Below are 15,682 nucleotides of genomic sequence, written 5' to 3' on the forward strand. Positions count from 1 at the left end.
TCCTCTCCTCTCCCAAGCCTATGTGATCCCAGAATGCTCTTTGTCATCGCTGCAATGGCGGACTGGTGCGTTTGGCTATTTACATGCAAATAGAGGCTCACCCCCCTCCACCCCACACATCCACACACACACACACACACACACACACACACACACACCTTCCACCCCTTATTCTCATTCATTTGTCCAGCATTGTGTTCACTGTATTTCAGAGGTTTATTTACTGGAGTGTGTGTGCGTGTTTGTGTGCGACTGCGTGTGTGTGTGTGTGTGTGTGTGTGTGTGTGTGTGTGTGTGTGTGTGTGTGTGTGTGTGTGTGTGTGTGTGTGTGTGTGTGTGTGTGTATAAGGGGTTTCCCCCTGACTGCAGCCACACGTGAAACTGCACGGCGACATTGTAACATGTTTATAATAATACTTACACTTAGAGTCTGCATTGCTGGTTGTTTTATTTTATATATATATGTTATATTGACTTTTTGTGGCAATTCCTTCTATATACTATAACTAACGCATTTACATTTTTAAAATGCTGATTCATCAAAAGAGTGTTGAGATTTCTTTTTTTTTTAAATATTTTGAATTTTCAAACTGACTCAAGCAGACCTGGGGCCTGTTGCATAAAACTAAGATAAGGGATTAACCTAGGATAGTTTGGTTATCCTGGCTTGCGTTAGCCATGATCCGGTTGCATAAAAGCGGAGAGACATAAGTTACCATGGAGATGTATCCTTTATGTTTAGCCTAGTCCCAACCAGGCTAAAAGTAAAGGATAAACTTATTCTGTTGCCTGAGTCAGTCAGCTGTCACTCCAATCTGAAATTGTGTTTAACAGTTATTCCAGAATCTTCTGTGATCTGCTTTATTTTCACTAGCCTGTTTTAAGGTACCACATAACGGAATACATTGTCATTTAGTTAAATAGTTCTTCTTTTTTATTTATTTAACCTGAACCATTTAACAACATTATAATGAGTTGTTTAACTGTAATGGGAGGAATAATTTTGAGGTTGGATATGTTTATAATAATGAAAATGTGGTTATTAATTCAGAAGAGATACAATCTGCAGTATTGGGTTTAGATGACAACAAAGCTTGTGGTGCTGATAAAATAACTGCTGAACATCTAAAATATGCTAGCAGGAAACTTATTACTCTGCTTGCTATATGTATGACAGGATTCTTAGGCCATGGGTCTCTGCCTGAAGCCATTTTACCAGTACTATTAGTCCCTGTTCTTAAGGACAAAGCTGGCAAAATAAACAGCATAGACAATTATAGGCCCATAGCTTTAGCCAGCATTGTTTCCAAAATCTTGGAGAAAATCCTCCTTAGCAGGTTGGAAAAGTACATTCTTACCACAGATAACCAATTCGGTTTTAAACGTAAACATGGTACTGATATGTGTATATTTGCCTTAAAGGAAATTTTAGACCGATATAATAGCTTGAATTCCACTGTCTTTACGTGTTTTATAGATGCTTCCAAGGCATTTGATCGTGTGAATCATCAGAAACTGTTCCTTAAGTTGCATCATAGAGGAGTGCCTAAAGTCATTATTAGAATCTTAGTCTACTGGTACGCTCATCAGTCTATGCAGGTGAAATGGGGGGATTCTGTGTCAGAACCTTTCTATGTTGGTAACGGTGTACGCCAAGGTGGAATCCTATCTCCTTTTCTTTTTAATGTGTATATGGACGAATTGTCACAGCAGTTGAATGCATGCAATACAGGATGTGTGATTGGCAATAGCCTCATTAATCACCTTATGTATGCAGATGATTTGGTTATATTTTGCCCATATAGTGCTGGCTTACAACAACTTTTGAAGGTTTGTTCCCAATACGGTGTGGATTTTGATATTCGATATAATGCAAATAAAAGCAATATTATGATTGTCAGAGGCAAAGAAGACAGGAAATTGGTATTTCCTGATTTCTTTTTATCTGGTACTGCTCTTAAAGTATGTGATGATGTGAAGTATTTAGGCCACCATTTTGTTAATGATTTGTCAGATGATAAAGACATTAAAAGACAGTGTCGTAAGATGTATGGTCAAGCCAATATGCTTGCACGTAAATTTAACATGTGTTCTACTGCTGTAAAGGTTGCGCTATTTAGAGCATTCTGTACTCCGCTATATACTGCTCATTTGTGGCGTGCTTACAGAAAAAGCAATATGAAAAAACTAACTGTGGCGTATAATGATGGAATGCGGATACTTCTCAGAATACCGAGATGGTCTAGTGCCAGTCAAATGTTTGTAAATGTTGGTGTGCCTACCTGTCATGCTTTAATTAGGAATTTGATGTATCGTTTTATATGTAGAGTGACAGCATCACAAAACAGTATTATTCAGGCATTGGCCAAGCCTGGGCTCAGCTCTGTCAGGTTCTCATCTACACTCTGGAGACATTGGAGGGCATCTTTGTATACTGCAAGTGTTGTATGCTGATCTCTTATTTTATTTTTATTTTATTTCTTTTTAATCTGCATGCATTGGTGTGCTTTTTGTTGTTATTTATGTATTGACTCTATTTTTTATACATTGTACTATGGATCTTCATGTGTCCTGAATAAAATCATATATATATATATATAATTAACTCAATTATAATTACATTAAGATGAAATTATATAAATTATAATAATGTATGTGATAGTCTGTTCATATTGCAGGCTATATGTATACAATTGATTATCAATGGCAGATGACGTTGCAAATGTGGGTCAAATAAATTCACTTTGTACTTATAACTATATCGAGGTGCATCTAAAACAAAATTAAATATCAATGAAAATGTCCTTTTTTCTGTAATTTAATTCAAAAAGTGAAATTTAAATATATTCTAGATTCATTACACATTAAGTGAAATTAATCTAGTATAAACATACTTTTCAGAAGGACGACATTTCTGTATTATAAATCCTTTTTCTGATTGGTTGTATGCAATATTCTAATATTTTGAGATACTGGATTTTTTATTCCATGATCAATCAATCATCCAAAAAAAAAGGGCTGACATATTTCACTTTGTGTAATGGATCTATGAAAGTTTCACTTTTTGAATGGACTTTCCATGATATTCTGTTTTTTAAATGCACCTGCAGACTGCTCACTGTCAACTATTTTATCATAAAACAATGCAGGGACATCAAGATTAGTTGGCAGAGAATACATCTGCTGTATGAAATGAACTGCCCCTGATTTACGGTTTAAACTAGCAAGGCATTGTGGGAAAAGGGGCCGTTTTTTACATTTTTCCATCAGTAAATCTGTGTTCGATCTCTGGGTCTACCTCTGAAAGCTGTGGACTGGCACTTAACAGAATGACTTACACCTGGCTTGACAAAGCGGCCCCTTTTCATCCTGGATTGGCGTTTATGCAACTGACTAATCCAAAGTGCCCAGGCTAGACTTTGTCAAGGCTGGCTTTATCAATCATCCTAGATATCTTAATATCACTTTTATACAATAGGCCCCGGGTGAAACCCAAACGTGGGCTTAGTCATATCAGATGGGGTCAGCATGATTCATGGTCAAACTAAAACCAAGCCAGCGTTACAAACCTCCAGCTGGCGGTGGAGCTTGAACTTGTGTAACATGAAAACATCCTAACTGAATATATTGGGAACTGTATCACTGTGAAAAAGCATTTTCGGCATCTCTACTTCCTCATAAACTTAAACTCCTTAACCTTAATCATCAATATTGTTGTGTGTTCATTCTCTGTTGATTTACGGATGTAGTTACTTCTTTGATTGGCCAAACTGTTACCGGATGACTAGAAAGCTAGCCTGGGGCTGCTGCACACATAAGTGTCTCCTCACATAACATGTCACGCCTTGCTTTTTGGTATACGGATTAAATATAGGAGCAAAAACGTGTTTAGCAGTGTGCTTTAGAGGTGCTGGCAGGTGGATTACCTTTGGACGGACTCATGCTGGTTTCCACATGTTTTCAATCTACATGCTAAGCTAAGCTATTCTTCATATTTACATTTGAAACAAAAATGTCAAAAATTCTCGCTTAAAACATTGCTGAAGAATGAAACCATGCAGATAGATACTAAAACAAGTCGGCAAGAGGACCTTTGTTGCTCCCTCCCTTCTCCTCCTTCCTTTTTAAACTATCACTGGGGCACACAAACAGGCCATTATTCCAGGCAGGCAGACATGATTTCTCTCCCTCTCTCTCTCTCTCTCTCACCCAGCGCACGGCCTTGCTGCTTCCTCTCGCTGTGAATGAAAGAGGAAGTGCAGAGGAGACTGAAGTGTAAAGAGTCCTCTGTCTCTCCTCCGTCGCTCTCAGACAGGAGTGACACCACAGCCTGACAACAACAACAACAACAACAGCGACGACAGTGACAAGCGCCGCTGCCGAATAATTCATGAGGGCTGAAGAACGCAAACCGCAAAAGGGGGCTCAGTGTCTACAAAAAACTCACTCACTCTCTGCAGCCTGTCTGTGTGTGTTTTTTTTTCAAAGCCCGTCCCGTTCATGAGTTACAACCCCAAACTTAACACCCTCCTCCTCTTCCTCCCGAGAAGAGATTTCCCTCTCAATGGCGCCCACCTGGTCTGAGAAAAGGAAGATGTATCAAAGTGCCTATTCTCTAACTTGGTTGAAAAGTTTATTTTTTCGTTCGTCACAAGTGGTGCTCTGTTTGCAAAACAAGACAACTTTGTGTGTGCCACCTGAGCTCATACAAAGAGTCAGTTAAAACCCTCTATGTGCTGGTGGGAGATACGTTCCACATCCGTAATGAGAAGATAAACAAACTTTGCCTCAAGTCACTACTACGGACTTGGTGACACTTGGAGGGGAAAGTTCGGAAAACATAATTTTTTTTTGTCACAAAGAGGTGGACAAAAACAAGCTATTATCTCTCATCAATGAGGGACACATTGTGAAACTGCATTTAAATGACTTGTTATTGCTCTCAATGTGCTTCGGTGTTTTCTTTTTGTTTGTTGTAGAAAGGTTGCTGTGTTTTGCTGACTGGACTCAAGAAGCTATATACAGGAGCTCACTGCATAGTCAGCAGGACTTTGGTTCTCTTTATCTCAGCAAATGAATGTTGTATTATTTTTTTAAATCCCTATCTATTATTATTATCATCATGTCTATTATTATCCCTATATTATTGCATAGAAAGTGCATATAGTCGTCACATATTAATTTATTCATGGTGGCTGTCAATGCACAGCAAAGACCATGGAAGACCCACTGAGCATCATAATACCATTCAAAGAGGGTTTATTTCTCCAGGGCAAGTGGGCTGATTTCAATATTACCTGCACTGGTTTGTGTTTCTAACCCTGTCCACAGAGAATACAATACGTCACAGTTACTACCGCTTATTCATGTTACCCTCAGGATAAATTATACTATATTATAATTATGATATATGATCCTCTGACCTTCCTTCTAGCATTATCATCAGGTCAATATTTAAATGAGTCCAACAATACTTTGGTTTACTAATGACAATATTCCCATCAGCCTCAGCGGCACCTTGTATTCAATGCTAATGAGCAAATACTAGCATGCTAACACACTAAAACAAGTTAATACACATTGTAAACATAATGCATACATGATGTAAGCAGCATTGTCGTTGTGAGCATGTTAGCAGGCTGATGTCGGCATTAAACTTATAGAACCGCTATAAGCAGTCTCTAGCACAAATGCAGAATCTTTATCTTGTTAAACATAGAGTTGTTTAAACTGTTCATTACTATAGACGACATCCACTCTAACTCTGCTGGAGCCTCTTAGTAACTGTGGCTGAGCGTGGAATAGTGTTTCTGCACAGAACGAAGACACTGAATTCTGTCCCCATTCTTTTATATTGGACTTAAGACGAGTGAGAAAATGTGTTATACAGTATGTCTAACTGGCCAGCATGACCAAAGCACATGTCCATGTAACTGTTGTATGGCGATACAGAGCAACCTTTCAGAGTTAGCAGAGAGCTCAAACTGAGCATGTTCCCCTGGATGGAAGCAGTGGGGTTAAGGGGCTTCATATCACAAAGTCAAGACCCTGCCACGGTGCACCATGCTGGGGGCACGAGCTCCCCAGAGGCCCCACCGGGTTGGATTTGATGAATGTGGGTCACAGGGAGTTCCCTTTCTGTGTGTGTGTGTGTGTGTGTGTGTGTGTGTGTGTGTGTGTGTGTGTGTGTGTGTGTGTGTGTGTGTGTGTGTGTGTGTGTGTGTGTGTGTGTGTGTGTGTGTGTGTGTGTGTGTGTGTTGAGACAGTACACACTCAGACAGCCTTTGGGGTAGTAATGAGGAGCTATTTCTCAAAGCAGGCAGTGGAGCGTCAAGAGGACACATACAAACACATGAAACATGAACTCTCGACCACACACAAACACATGCATGACACAGGCAAGCACACCAGCACATACACACACACACGTGCAAATATATAATGAAAAAAAGAAAAATATCAAAAAGCAGGCAGCAAACGCAAGAAACAGAACATAACTACAGTGCATATTGTGTAACACTAACAGCAACCCTGCTGGGCTGCTTGCAGCGCTCTTCCAGCGTGTTTGCTCTTACTACTATCCCGCCTGGCGTATCCCCGTGACTGAGCCATGAATACTGCATGGCTTTCCTGAAAGCATGGGGCCCTGTGGAACTAGCAGGCAGAGTGTGCAGGTTCTTCTGCAGGTCACTGTGCCACACTGTCTCTGTTCTATATTTACTCGACATGAACCTGACTCTGTGTTCAAGAGTGTGCATGTGAGTGTGTGTGTGTGTGTGTGTGTGTGTGTGTGGGGGGGGCGGGTGTGTACGTGTGTATGGGGGTGTGGGACGTTGATGGTGAAAGAGCGTTTACGTTTATGCAGGGAGGTGTTGTTTGTTGTGTGCGAGAGCCGAGAGTATGCGCATATTTATGTGTTCATGTGAGAATCTGAGTGTATGTTTATGTGTGTGTGGGGGTTGGGGTTGGGGCCACACATGCAGAGAGAGTGAGTGTGTTTGTGTGCACATGGAGGTAAACGTGTACCTACACACGCGTGCACTTATAGGTGTGTTGTGGATGTTTTATGAACCCGGGGATTCAAGAGTGTGAATGTGTGTGTGTGTGTGTGTGTGTGTGTGTGTGTGTGTGTGTGTGTGTGTGTGTGTGTGTGTGTGTTAGCGTGTGTTTGTGTGTGTGTGTGTGTGTTAGCGTGTGTGTTAGTGTGTGTGTGTGTGTGTGTGTGTTGGAGGTGAAGCTCTTTTCATGGTAATGTCACATGTTTCCCTGCATGGACCAATGCTCAAACTGCAAGGAGAATGTATTCAGTGCACCAGAAGAATCATGATGTCTCACACTGGGCAGGGGTGGGGGAAGGGTGTGTGTAGGTGTGTTTGTGTGTGTGCACGCGTACATGTGAGATAGGGACAAAAATGACCAAACACTAGCCACAGACAATATGTGCGCCACGTTTCCCATTTCCATGTTGTTAAGAGGGGAGGGGGGGGGGGGGGCTGCAGCTCTTTCAGTGATAATAGCGGGGAATGCAGACAATGGCGAAGGTGATTCAATAAACAACCCAGATGCTTCATTCTGAAACAGAAAACCCACACACACACACACACACACTTATACATGAACACACATACACACACAATATAGGTGCACAATGAAAACCTCCTTTAGCAGAACTTGACATATGGCGCACACAATTTCCCTCTCAATTTCAGATCCAACTCCCACAGACGTCCTCGTGTGGAGGCAAATTGCCACACCTCCCCCCTCCTCCCTCCTGCTCCTCTTTCCTCATCTCCCCATCTCTTCATCCCTCCCTCCCAATTCACTCCTCTTTCTGAAAGTCATCTGCTCGCTAAGCAGTAAGCAACAACGCGGGCCGCTTGCAGAAATGAGAGTATACAAATGATTTGTGGCACAGGCGTCCCACTGGCGCCAGCCTAGATGGCTGTGGGGCGGAGGAGGGGGGTTCAGGGTGGGGGGGATAATGTCACTTTCACCTTGTGTTTCTGCAGCAGGCCCATGATGATCATTTTTCCCCATTTTCATTGCAAATTTGTTTTGGGCCAGGCCTAGCAGAGGAAGACGGCAAGCAGGGAAGCACAAGGGAGAGATAGTGGGTGAGAGCGTGCCCCCCATGCTTTGCTGAGTGGGAGAGAGAGAGAGATAGAGAGAAAGAAAGAAGAAGGGAACAAGGGGGTAAACAAGAGAGCAAGGGGAGGAGGGTATATATGAGGGGGGATGGAGCAAAGAGGAGAGAGGTTGGGGTGGGGGGCGCATCTGCACAGTGACCTTTTTCTGATCCAATCTCACTGATGAATCCTAATGAAGGATTTAATAAAATCACAGTTTACAATCTGTCTCTGCATCAAAGCGTGCAATCCAATTCAAAACACAGGGCCCATCTACATTTCCAATATTGTTGCAAACCCATCAACCCCACCGAGCCCTTCCCTGAAAAAGAAGTGAGCACATGTTTGTGTATGAATGTGTGCGAGAGAGGGAGAGAGAGAGGGGGGGAGAAAATTGGCCGGGATTGGGAGTGAGCGGCTGGCACATTTGTTCCAGCTGTAGCCTAATGTCACAACTCGTCGTATTCATTTGGCCTTTCTAATGAGGCTGGAGTCAACAATGTGCAGCAGAAATGAGTGGAATTGCTGCGGCGGCTCACCGCTAAATGAGCACAGAAGAACAGGAGAGTGAAAGACACTAAAGGACGTGATACTGAGAGAGAGAAAGAGCAAAACAAGTGAAAACATTTCAAACTTGATATGTACAGACCTGCCATGAGTTCACACAAACATGCATACACACACACACACACACACACACACACACACACACACACACACACACACACACACACACACACACACACACACACACACACACACACACACACAGTTCTTAGATGTGGACATAAGGTTTCGCTGACATTTCCCTGAAATCAAAAGGGCACACCTGTTACACTGTCAGTTAGCTCTGAGTCTGTGGAGCAAACAAGACAGATGGATGGATCAATGCAACCGATTGAATGTGTGTAAGTTGATTCAGTGAAGTAAGGAGGAGAGGACAGAAACTGAGAGAACTGCGAGCTCCGAGGGCCTTTTCTAGTCAGTAAATGCTTTGCAACAGCAACATCTGCTGGCGAAAGGTTTTAACACCAATACTCCACCAAAGCCCTGAGCAGAGAACCAAACTAAATCCAAATCCAGATTTTCTATTCCCAAAAGAGCAATTTGGTTGTGCAGCAGTAGAAACAGAAATACAATATCACACACATGGGACAAAAAATTCAACATAATATTATGAGTTAAAATAAGTCAAATATGAGTGAATGAGTGTTTATATCTGATGGTTTTGACTAAATCTCCAACCAAACATGTCAAAACAATCAAAATGTTGTGGATTTAGCACATTTCCCTATAAAACACAAAGTAACATGGTTCTCAGGCATAAGTAATAATTCAAAGTGTCACTCCAGTGATTCTGCACAGTCCACGCAAACACAAGTTTGACTTTTCAACTAATCAGTACAGCTCCTTCGTCAAAGACAAAACACAAGAAAGAAAATCTAAAATCGTGTAAATGCCGTGTGGTGAATGTTACTGCCTGTCTGGACTGCCTGTCCCCCCTGGCTGTCTATGTTGAACATGGTGTAAAGCTGTGATCTACCTCTGAGTTAAGTTAAGAAATGCTCTTTCATTAAGTTTTTCACAAGCCAAGTAGTCTCATGTGTGAAACTTAACCTGCAACAAGGCACCAAGATCACAATGCATCACACAATGTTGTGTTGTGATACAGTATGTTACTGGTCCCAATAGTCAAATGGCTTTCTCAAAAGAAAAAGAGTGAAGGCCTCAGCCACAAAACAGATGGATATCTCAGCAGGGTTACTACCATAGGGTAACACCAGCCTGCTGCCCCCAACCAGAGCCTTGCTGCTACATGTGCACAGTGTGTTAATGTTAACATAACTCCATCTGCACTGTGTCCACAGAAAGGGGAGTAGCAATACCCCGCTATAGATCAGTGCTATCTCTGAGGAATAGGTGCATTGATTGGATATGAGATCTAATGTCTGGCTGCAGCCTGCTTCTGAACAGCTGTAATTTCACTCTGATTACACTTCAGATTGCAATTACCTTCTGTATCGACAACACATGTTAATGAGAGTGTTTGTGCCAGATTCCCAATCTACATGAACTGCACTGTGAGCATGTATGGTTTAATACGGAAGTGTAGGTGTGTGTGTGTGTGTGTGTGTGTGTGTGTGTGTGTGTGTGTGTGTGTGTGTGTGTGTGTGTGTGTGTGTGTGTGTGTGTGTGTGTGTGTGTGTGTGTGTGTGTGTGTGTGTGTGTGTGTGTGTGTGTGTGTTGTTGTTGTTGTTTTTCCAGAAGGCCTGAGTTGATCAGAGTGTGGACCGACAGCTGTGCCACAAATCAGAGCCCATTTACTGGTGACAGAGTCATTAAAGCCTGCTCATCTCATAAAACACAATGCACATGGTCAAATACCATTCAGTCCATTCATGCTCATAACTCAGTCTACTGGGAACACACACAACACACACACACACACACACACACACACACTCATAGATGCACACACAACCACACAATCTCACAAAGCTAAACCGAGTGTGTCAATTGGAATGAGTATAGGGGGTGGTTTAGTATTTGTGTGTGTGTGTGTGTGTGTGTGTGTGTGTGTGTGTGTGTGTGTGTGTGTGTGTGTGTGTGTGTGTGTGTGTGTGTGTGTGTGTGTGTGTGTGTGTGTGTGTGTGTGTGTTGTTTGTGAATGCATAATAAGAAGGGTGATAACTACACAGAGGTAAAGATAGATATTTGCTAAAAGCACAGCAGCAGTAAACACTGTCACACTTTGTTGAAGAGTGGTTTTACGATAAGTGCACCACAAAGCACACATTATATCTTCCAGTATAGCGGAAATACACTAAATACACTAAATATATGTAGATTCATGTCAACCTACAGCATGGTTAAAATATATTTGTATATATATATGAGCTGCTTTTCCATACATACAAACAACCTCTCTGCTCTATATAAAGGAAGACGCAGAAGAAGAATCCTATGGAGTGCTTTTCACAATGCATTGCAAAATATATTGATTCCAATGCAGACCAATGAATCTAATCAATATAGGATAGCTTCTATAATGACAACATTAAATAACCTTGTTGAATTTTGTTTTTTTATTCAGTTTGTTCATCGTTTACAACAAAACTAGAGAGCTGAGAAGCAACTGCTGAAAGAGAGTGGGGCTCCTCCTGCCCATCACGCTACCTTCACCGATTTAAACACTGCGTCAGAAATGTGAGGATTAATGTGCCATAGACAGGCACTGGGGTGTAAAACGCCGCTAACCTCAATCTGATCTGAGGTCAGCTGCTAGAGACACAGAAGGTCATCGCCCACGTGTGAGCAGCTGAGTCAGTGCAGGCAGTGAAGTACGGGGAGGAATAATTGTGACCAATTTGTGTTCCATCCTCTAAAAACAAATAGAGAGATAGATAGATAGATAGATAGATAGATAGATAGATAGATAGATAGATAGATAGATAGATAGATAGATAGATAGATAGATAGATAGATAGATAGATAGATAGATAGATAGATAGATAGATAGATAGATAGATAGATAGATAGATAGATAGATAGATAGATAGATAGATAGATAGATAGATAGATAGATAGATAGATAGATAGATAGATAGATAGATAGATAGATAGATAGATAGATAGATAGACAGACAGACAGAGAGACAGATATATCACCTGACACACTTGAAATGAGTTATGTATGTGTGAAAAGAAACCTGCAAACTACTCTACCATAGCTTTCATCATCGCATCTAGCTGTATTGACTCTACGCCAGTATGCATTGATACTACAGTATGTGAGCTCATACACCATAAAGACACAGCCTTGGATACAACAGTGAATGTGTCCATTCTACGAGATGGCGCAGGTAGGAATCTTGTATGTAGACTAATCTATTCACAGTTAGATGAGTGTTGTAGAAAAGGTCAAAGGGTAAGCACAGGGAAGTGACTGGCATGAAACTGTCTTACCTTTCTCAGAGAATTGACCATCCTTCATGGCCTGGTCACCGTCAGAGCGTGAGAAAGCAGCTATCGATGACCCGTTGACCTCAAGATGAAGAGTTTGGCTTCGGCTATACATCACCATGTGCCTGCGGAGGACACTCAAACAATCATTTTTTTCTTTTACATTGTCAAATGAAGTTGAATTTTACTATAACTTTTGTCACTGTACAAAGTCCTCTGCATGGTGAGGAAGGTTTGGGTTTTCTTTAGTACATACAATCAAAAAAAGTGCTCTCATGTCACGAACTAACACACTCTTAATGCAAAATAATGTACATGACTTCACTTTAAGTCCCCCTATTTATCATTTATAAGCCGAAAATACAAATACATGTGATGGTTTATCACAGCTTTGTTTATTGTGGGCAGCCAGAAGTGGAGGCTGCTGTGCCAACATACTGTATATAAAATGTTTACAACTAGTTAAGAATAACTGTAATTGGCAATTTTATGCTTTATTGACAGTGTAGAAATGGGGCAGAGAGGGGAGTGAAATGCAGAGAACGACCACAGGCTGGAATCGAACGAGGGTCCGCTGCTGGCCGAGGCCGATGGGGGGGACGCCCTACCAGCTGAGCTAAGGGCGCCCCCATAACAGTAAACATTTTAAATATGTTTTCATAGGAGAAGTTGTAACTGTTTACAAATCCTGTTTAACCCCTAAAACGTAATTATATCTACGTATAGTGTGTTGTAAACTGTTAACTAAATATTTAAATAACACCTGTAAATTGTGTCACTGAGCTATCTTGTGTAAAGTTTACATAAGTTAAATGCAGGGGAAACACTTACCTCCTCTGACAAAAGCTTTGAATCCACTCCTGCTTTAAAGTTAGAATCCGAAATTCTCAGAAAGTTTTGTGCAACTTTTCTTCAAGTGCTTTCAGCTTTAATTCCCCCAATGGTTCTCTCAACTTTGAAATATAACTATTGAGCTGAAGACCCGCATGGATGACAGGAAACTAGAAAAGCAAAAAAAAAAAATAAGAAAAAAAATGCCTCCTTTCTTAAAGAATGCTGTCGGAAGGGATTTTGTTGCCACTTGAGCATTCAGGAAGAGAAAAAGTCACAAGGCTCCTCTTTCAGGGGTGGAAGGGAGAGCAAAACAAGGGGGTCACACAAACCAAAATATAGCTTGGGGGGCTTAGACTCCACTGAGCATGATGTGCCATTAAAAAGCACATCATTTATTTTGAAAATCTTCTGTGTGCTGCTATGCAGGAACAGAAGTAGCACGGCAAAAAGGACGTCTTAAGGGATTAAAGTGGAAAAATCGCATTTGCATTAACAGCAGAGACTTTTAGTTTGCACTTGGAGAAGTAATGTCTCCAATCTAAAATAAATTAAATGAGTAGCCATGGTGAGTAGTACAAAGTAAATGTAGAGCATCGTTCAGCAAACAGTTGTGCCCCAGGCAACTCCAGTAGTCCCACACACAGTTCCCCATTGTCCTGCCTTGTGACTCTATTAGTACATCTCTTCTTAGCCTTCTCCTTTCACACCACTGTCCTCAGTGGGCTGGCAACACCAAAAGCAACGCAGTGGCAAAAAGTCACAAGACTCGCTTGAAGCAAAATTCACAATCTCTCTCTCTCTCTCTAAAAAAAAAGTAATTACAAATGGTTAATCCAATGAAATGTGTGAATGGAGCTTTACTCCTCACTTACAATGACATAAGACCATCAGGACCAACTTATTCCCAGCCTGTAACAATAATACCCCAGAACAAGTGGCCCCAAATACAAACTCTCACCTGTGTTTCTTGTCGGTTGAAGTCCGTTGGAGGCTGGAGGAGGTGAATGCAGGTGGGCAGCTGCTGTGATTTCCCTACACAAACAGACACAGGAGAGCACCTGCCATTTAAATACAGGTTGCCATGTAAAAACGAAAATCAGTCATGTCTCCCAAAACCTCAATTTGCCTGCATTTGAATAAGGCACATGGGGGTCTGAGTAAGTCAGGGATCTTGGACCAAATTATCAGAAATTAGAATAAAGAGAGTGAGTTAACTTCATTTCACATTACGCAGGCAAACTTGGCATAACGTCTGCCGTCTGGCTATTGTTGACATATGTAATAAACAGCAACATTGGAAAGTTTCAAACATTTACAGTAAACAGGAGGCGGTTCAGCTGGTTTCATTTTGAATCTTATTAGTAGAGAATGCCTGCCCCCGTGTGGACAGAGAACATAACTGCAGCATCAAGGGGGGGAAAAGGAGAAGTAGCCTATTACACAGTATTAAAAAAGATGCAAAGGTCAAAATGCAGAGGAAGTATTGTGATTTGTGTGCATGTCTGCGGTGGTTGGTAATTTAACTTCCCTCTTTTTCTTAAACTGGACTGATTAGTCTGGTGTACTTCAGGATTTTCTCCAGTTCATGCAATACATCATTGTGATTTTTCCTAACACCTCTATAAGTGTTTGGATTTTTATTTGCACCCTCCAGAAGAGCAGAGATCAAATGGGCAAGAGTGCATGTTGGGTGCTACAGCCTAACGAAATAGACATGACCTACTGTAGGCCTATACAGTAGCCTATACTACATCAATATCTGGAGCTTTATTTGTATTTCAATTTTATTTCCTCACATTTTTCAAAATGTGTAACCCAGTATAAAAACAACAACAACAACAACAACAACAACAACAACAACAATTAAAAAAGACACAAATATGGACGATTGTAAAACGTCACTGTAGGCTACCACAACAAAGGGTGTTAGTCTGTGGAATGACTGATAAGCCGGAACATTTTTACATATCCAAAAACTCTTACTGAAACCAAACCCAGTATTGAATGCATATGAGCTGAACCAGTGATTGCCATTTTGTTATTTCTTGTTTGGAGTCTGTTTGACTGTTTTAGTAGGCCTATCTGTTCCCATTGTGTTCTTGTTTCTGTCCAAAAGAGTTGTGAGTCTTGTTTTTTTATTTTGTGTTTGTATTAGGCTAGTTGAACAAGTGCAATACATTGTAGACTAACTAACTATAGGCCTATAACTAATCAATAATAGGAAATAATAAATTGTAGGCATATAGGCCTAGAGCTTTAAAAGAAACTCAAATAGGCTACACTTCATGAAGGCCTACATAAAGAGTGATGAAAGGCATATCCTAACCTAAAAACATTAGGCCCTAGCTCACACATTTATAGGCTATAGGATTCATTTATGATTAAACAATTACTCAAACGAAGCTTGTGGTGGTTGACTAACCGTCTAAACTCTGAAATACAGGATATGGTCGGGCCACAGTCGGTCACGGTAGCCTACTTGGTGTAACACCTGCTTTCTTTCAGGGGTCTGAACCATGGACCCAGGTGGGTCTCCTTGCTGTTCTTACATTTCCCCCTGTGCTCTCTCAGGTCAAACATGGTTTGACTACAGAAAACAAAACCTGGAGCAGAGCAGAACAAAGTATGGCTACGTAAACTTTCAGATAGGCCTAGCCTACATCCCCCATTCCCCCTCTCTTGCATGAGGCGCTTCTCCGCGAGCATCCCTAACCGTCAGTCCACTTTATCTTCCTATTGGCCACTGTCCCTGCACCTGT

At 41.3% G+C, this 15,682-nt stretch overlaps 1 protein-coding gene across 1 annotated transcript in view; it reads right to left on the reverse strand.

Annotated features, from left to right (window-relative positions):
- myt1b (myelin transcription factor 1b) overlaps window positions 1-12,204 on the reverse strand; it is a gene marked incomplete at both ends in the record, with an annotated part of 88,924 nt that extends 76,720 nt beyond the window's left edge. Inside the window, one exon of the mRNA XM_080030738.1 lies at window positions 12,093-12,204. Coding sequence (XP_079886864.1) covers window positions 12,093-12,204 — 112 coding nt within the window. The remainder of the gene's footprint in view (window positions 1-12,092) is intronic.
- Window positions 12,205-15,682: the final 3,478 nt, after the last annotated feature.

The sequence above is a fragment of the Ammodytes marinus genome, assembly GCF_949987685.1.
Source record: "Ammodytes marinus genome assembly, chromosome: 7".
NCBI lineage: Eukaryota > Metazoa > Chordata > Actinopteri > Uranoscopiformes > Ammodytidae > Ammodytes > Ammodytes marinus.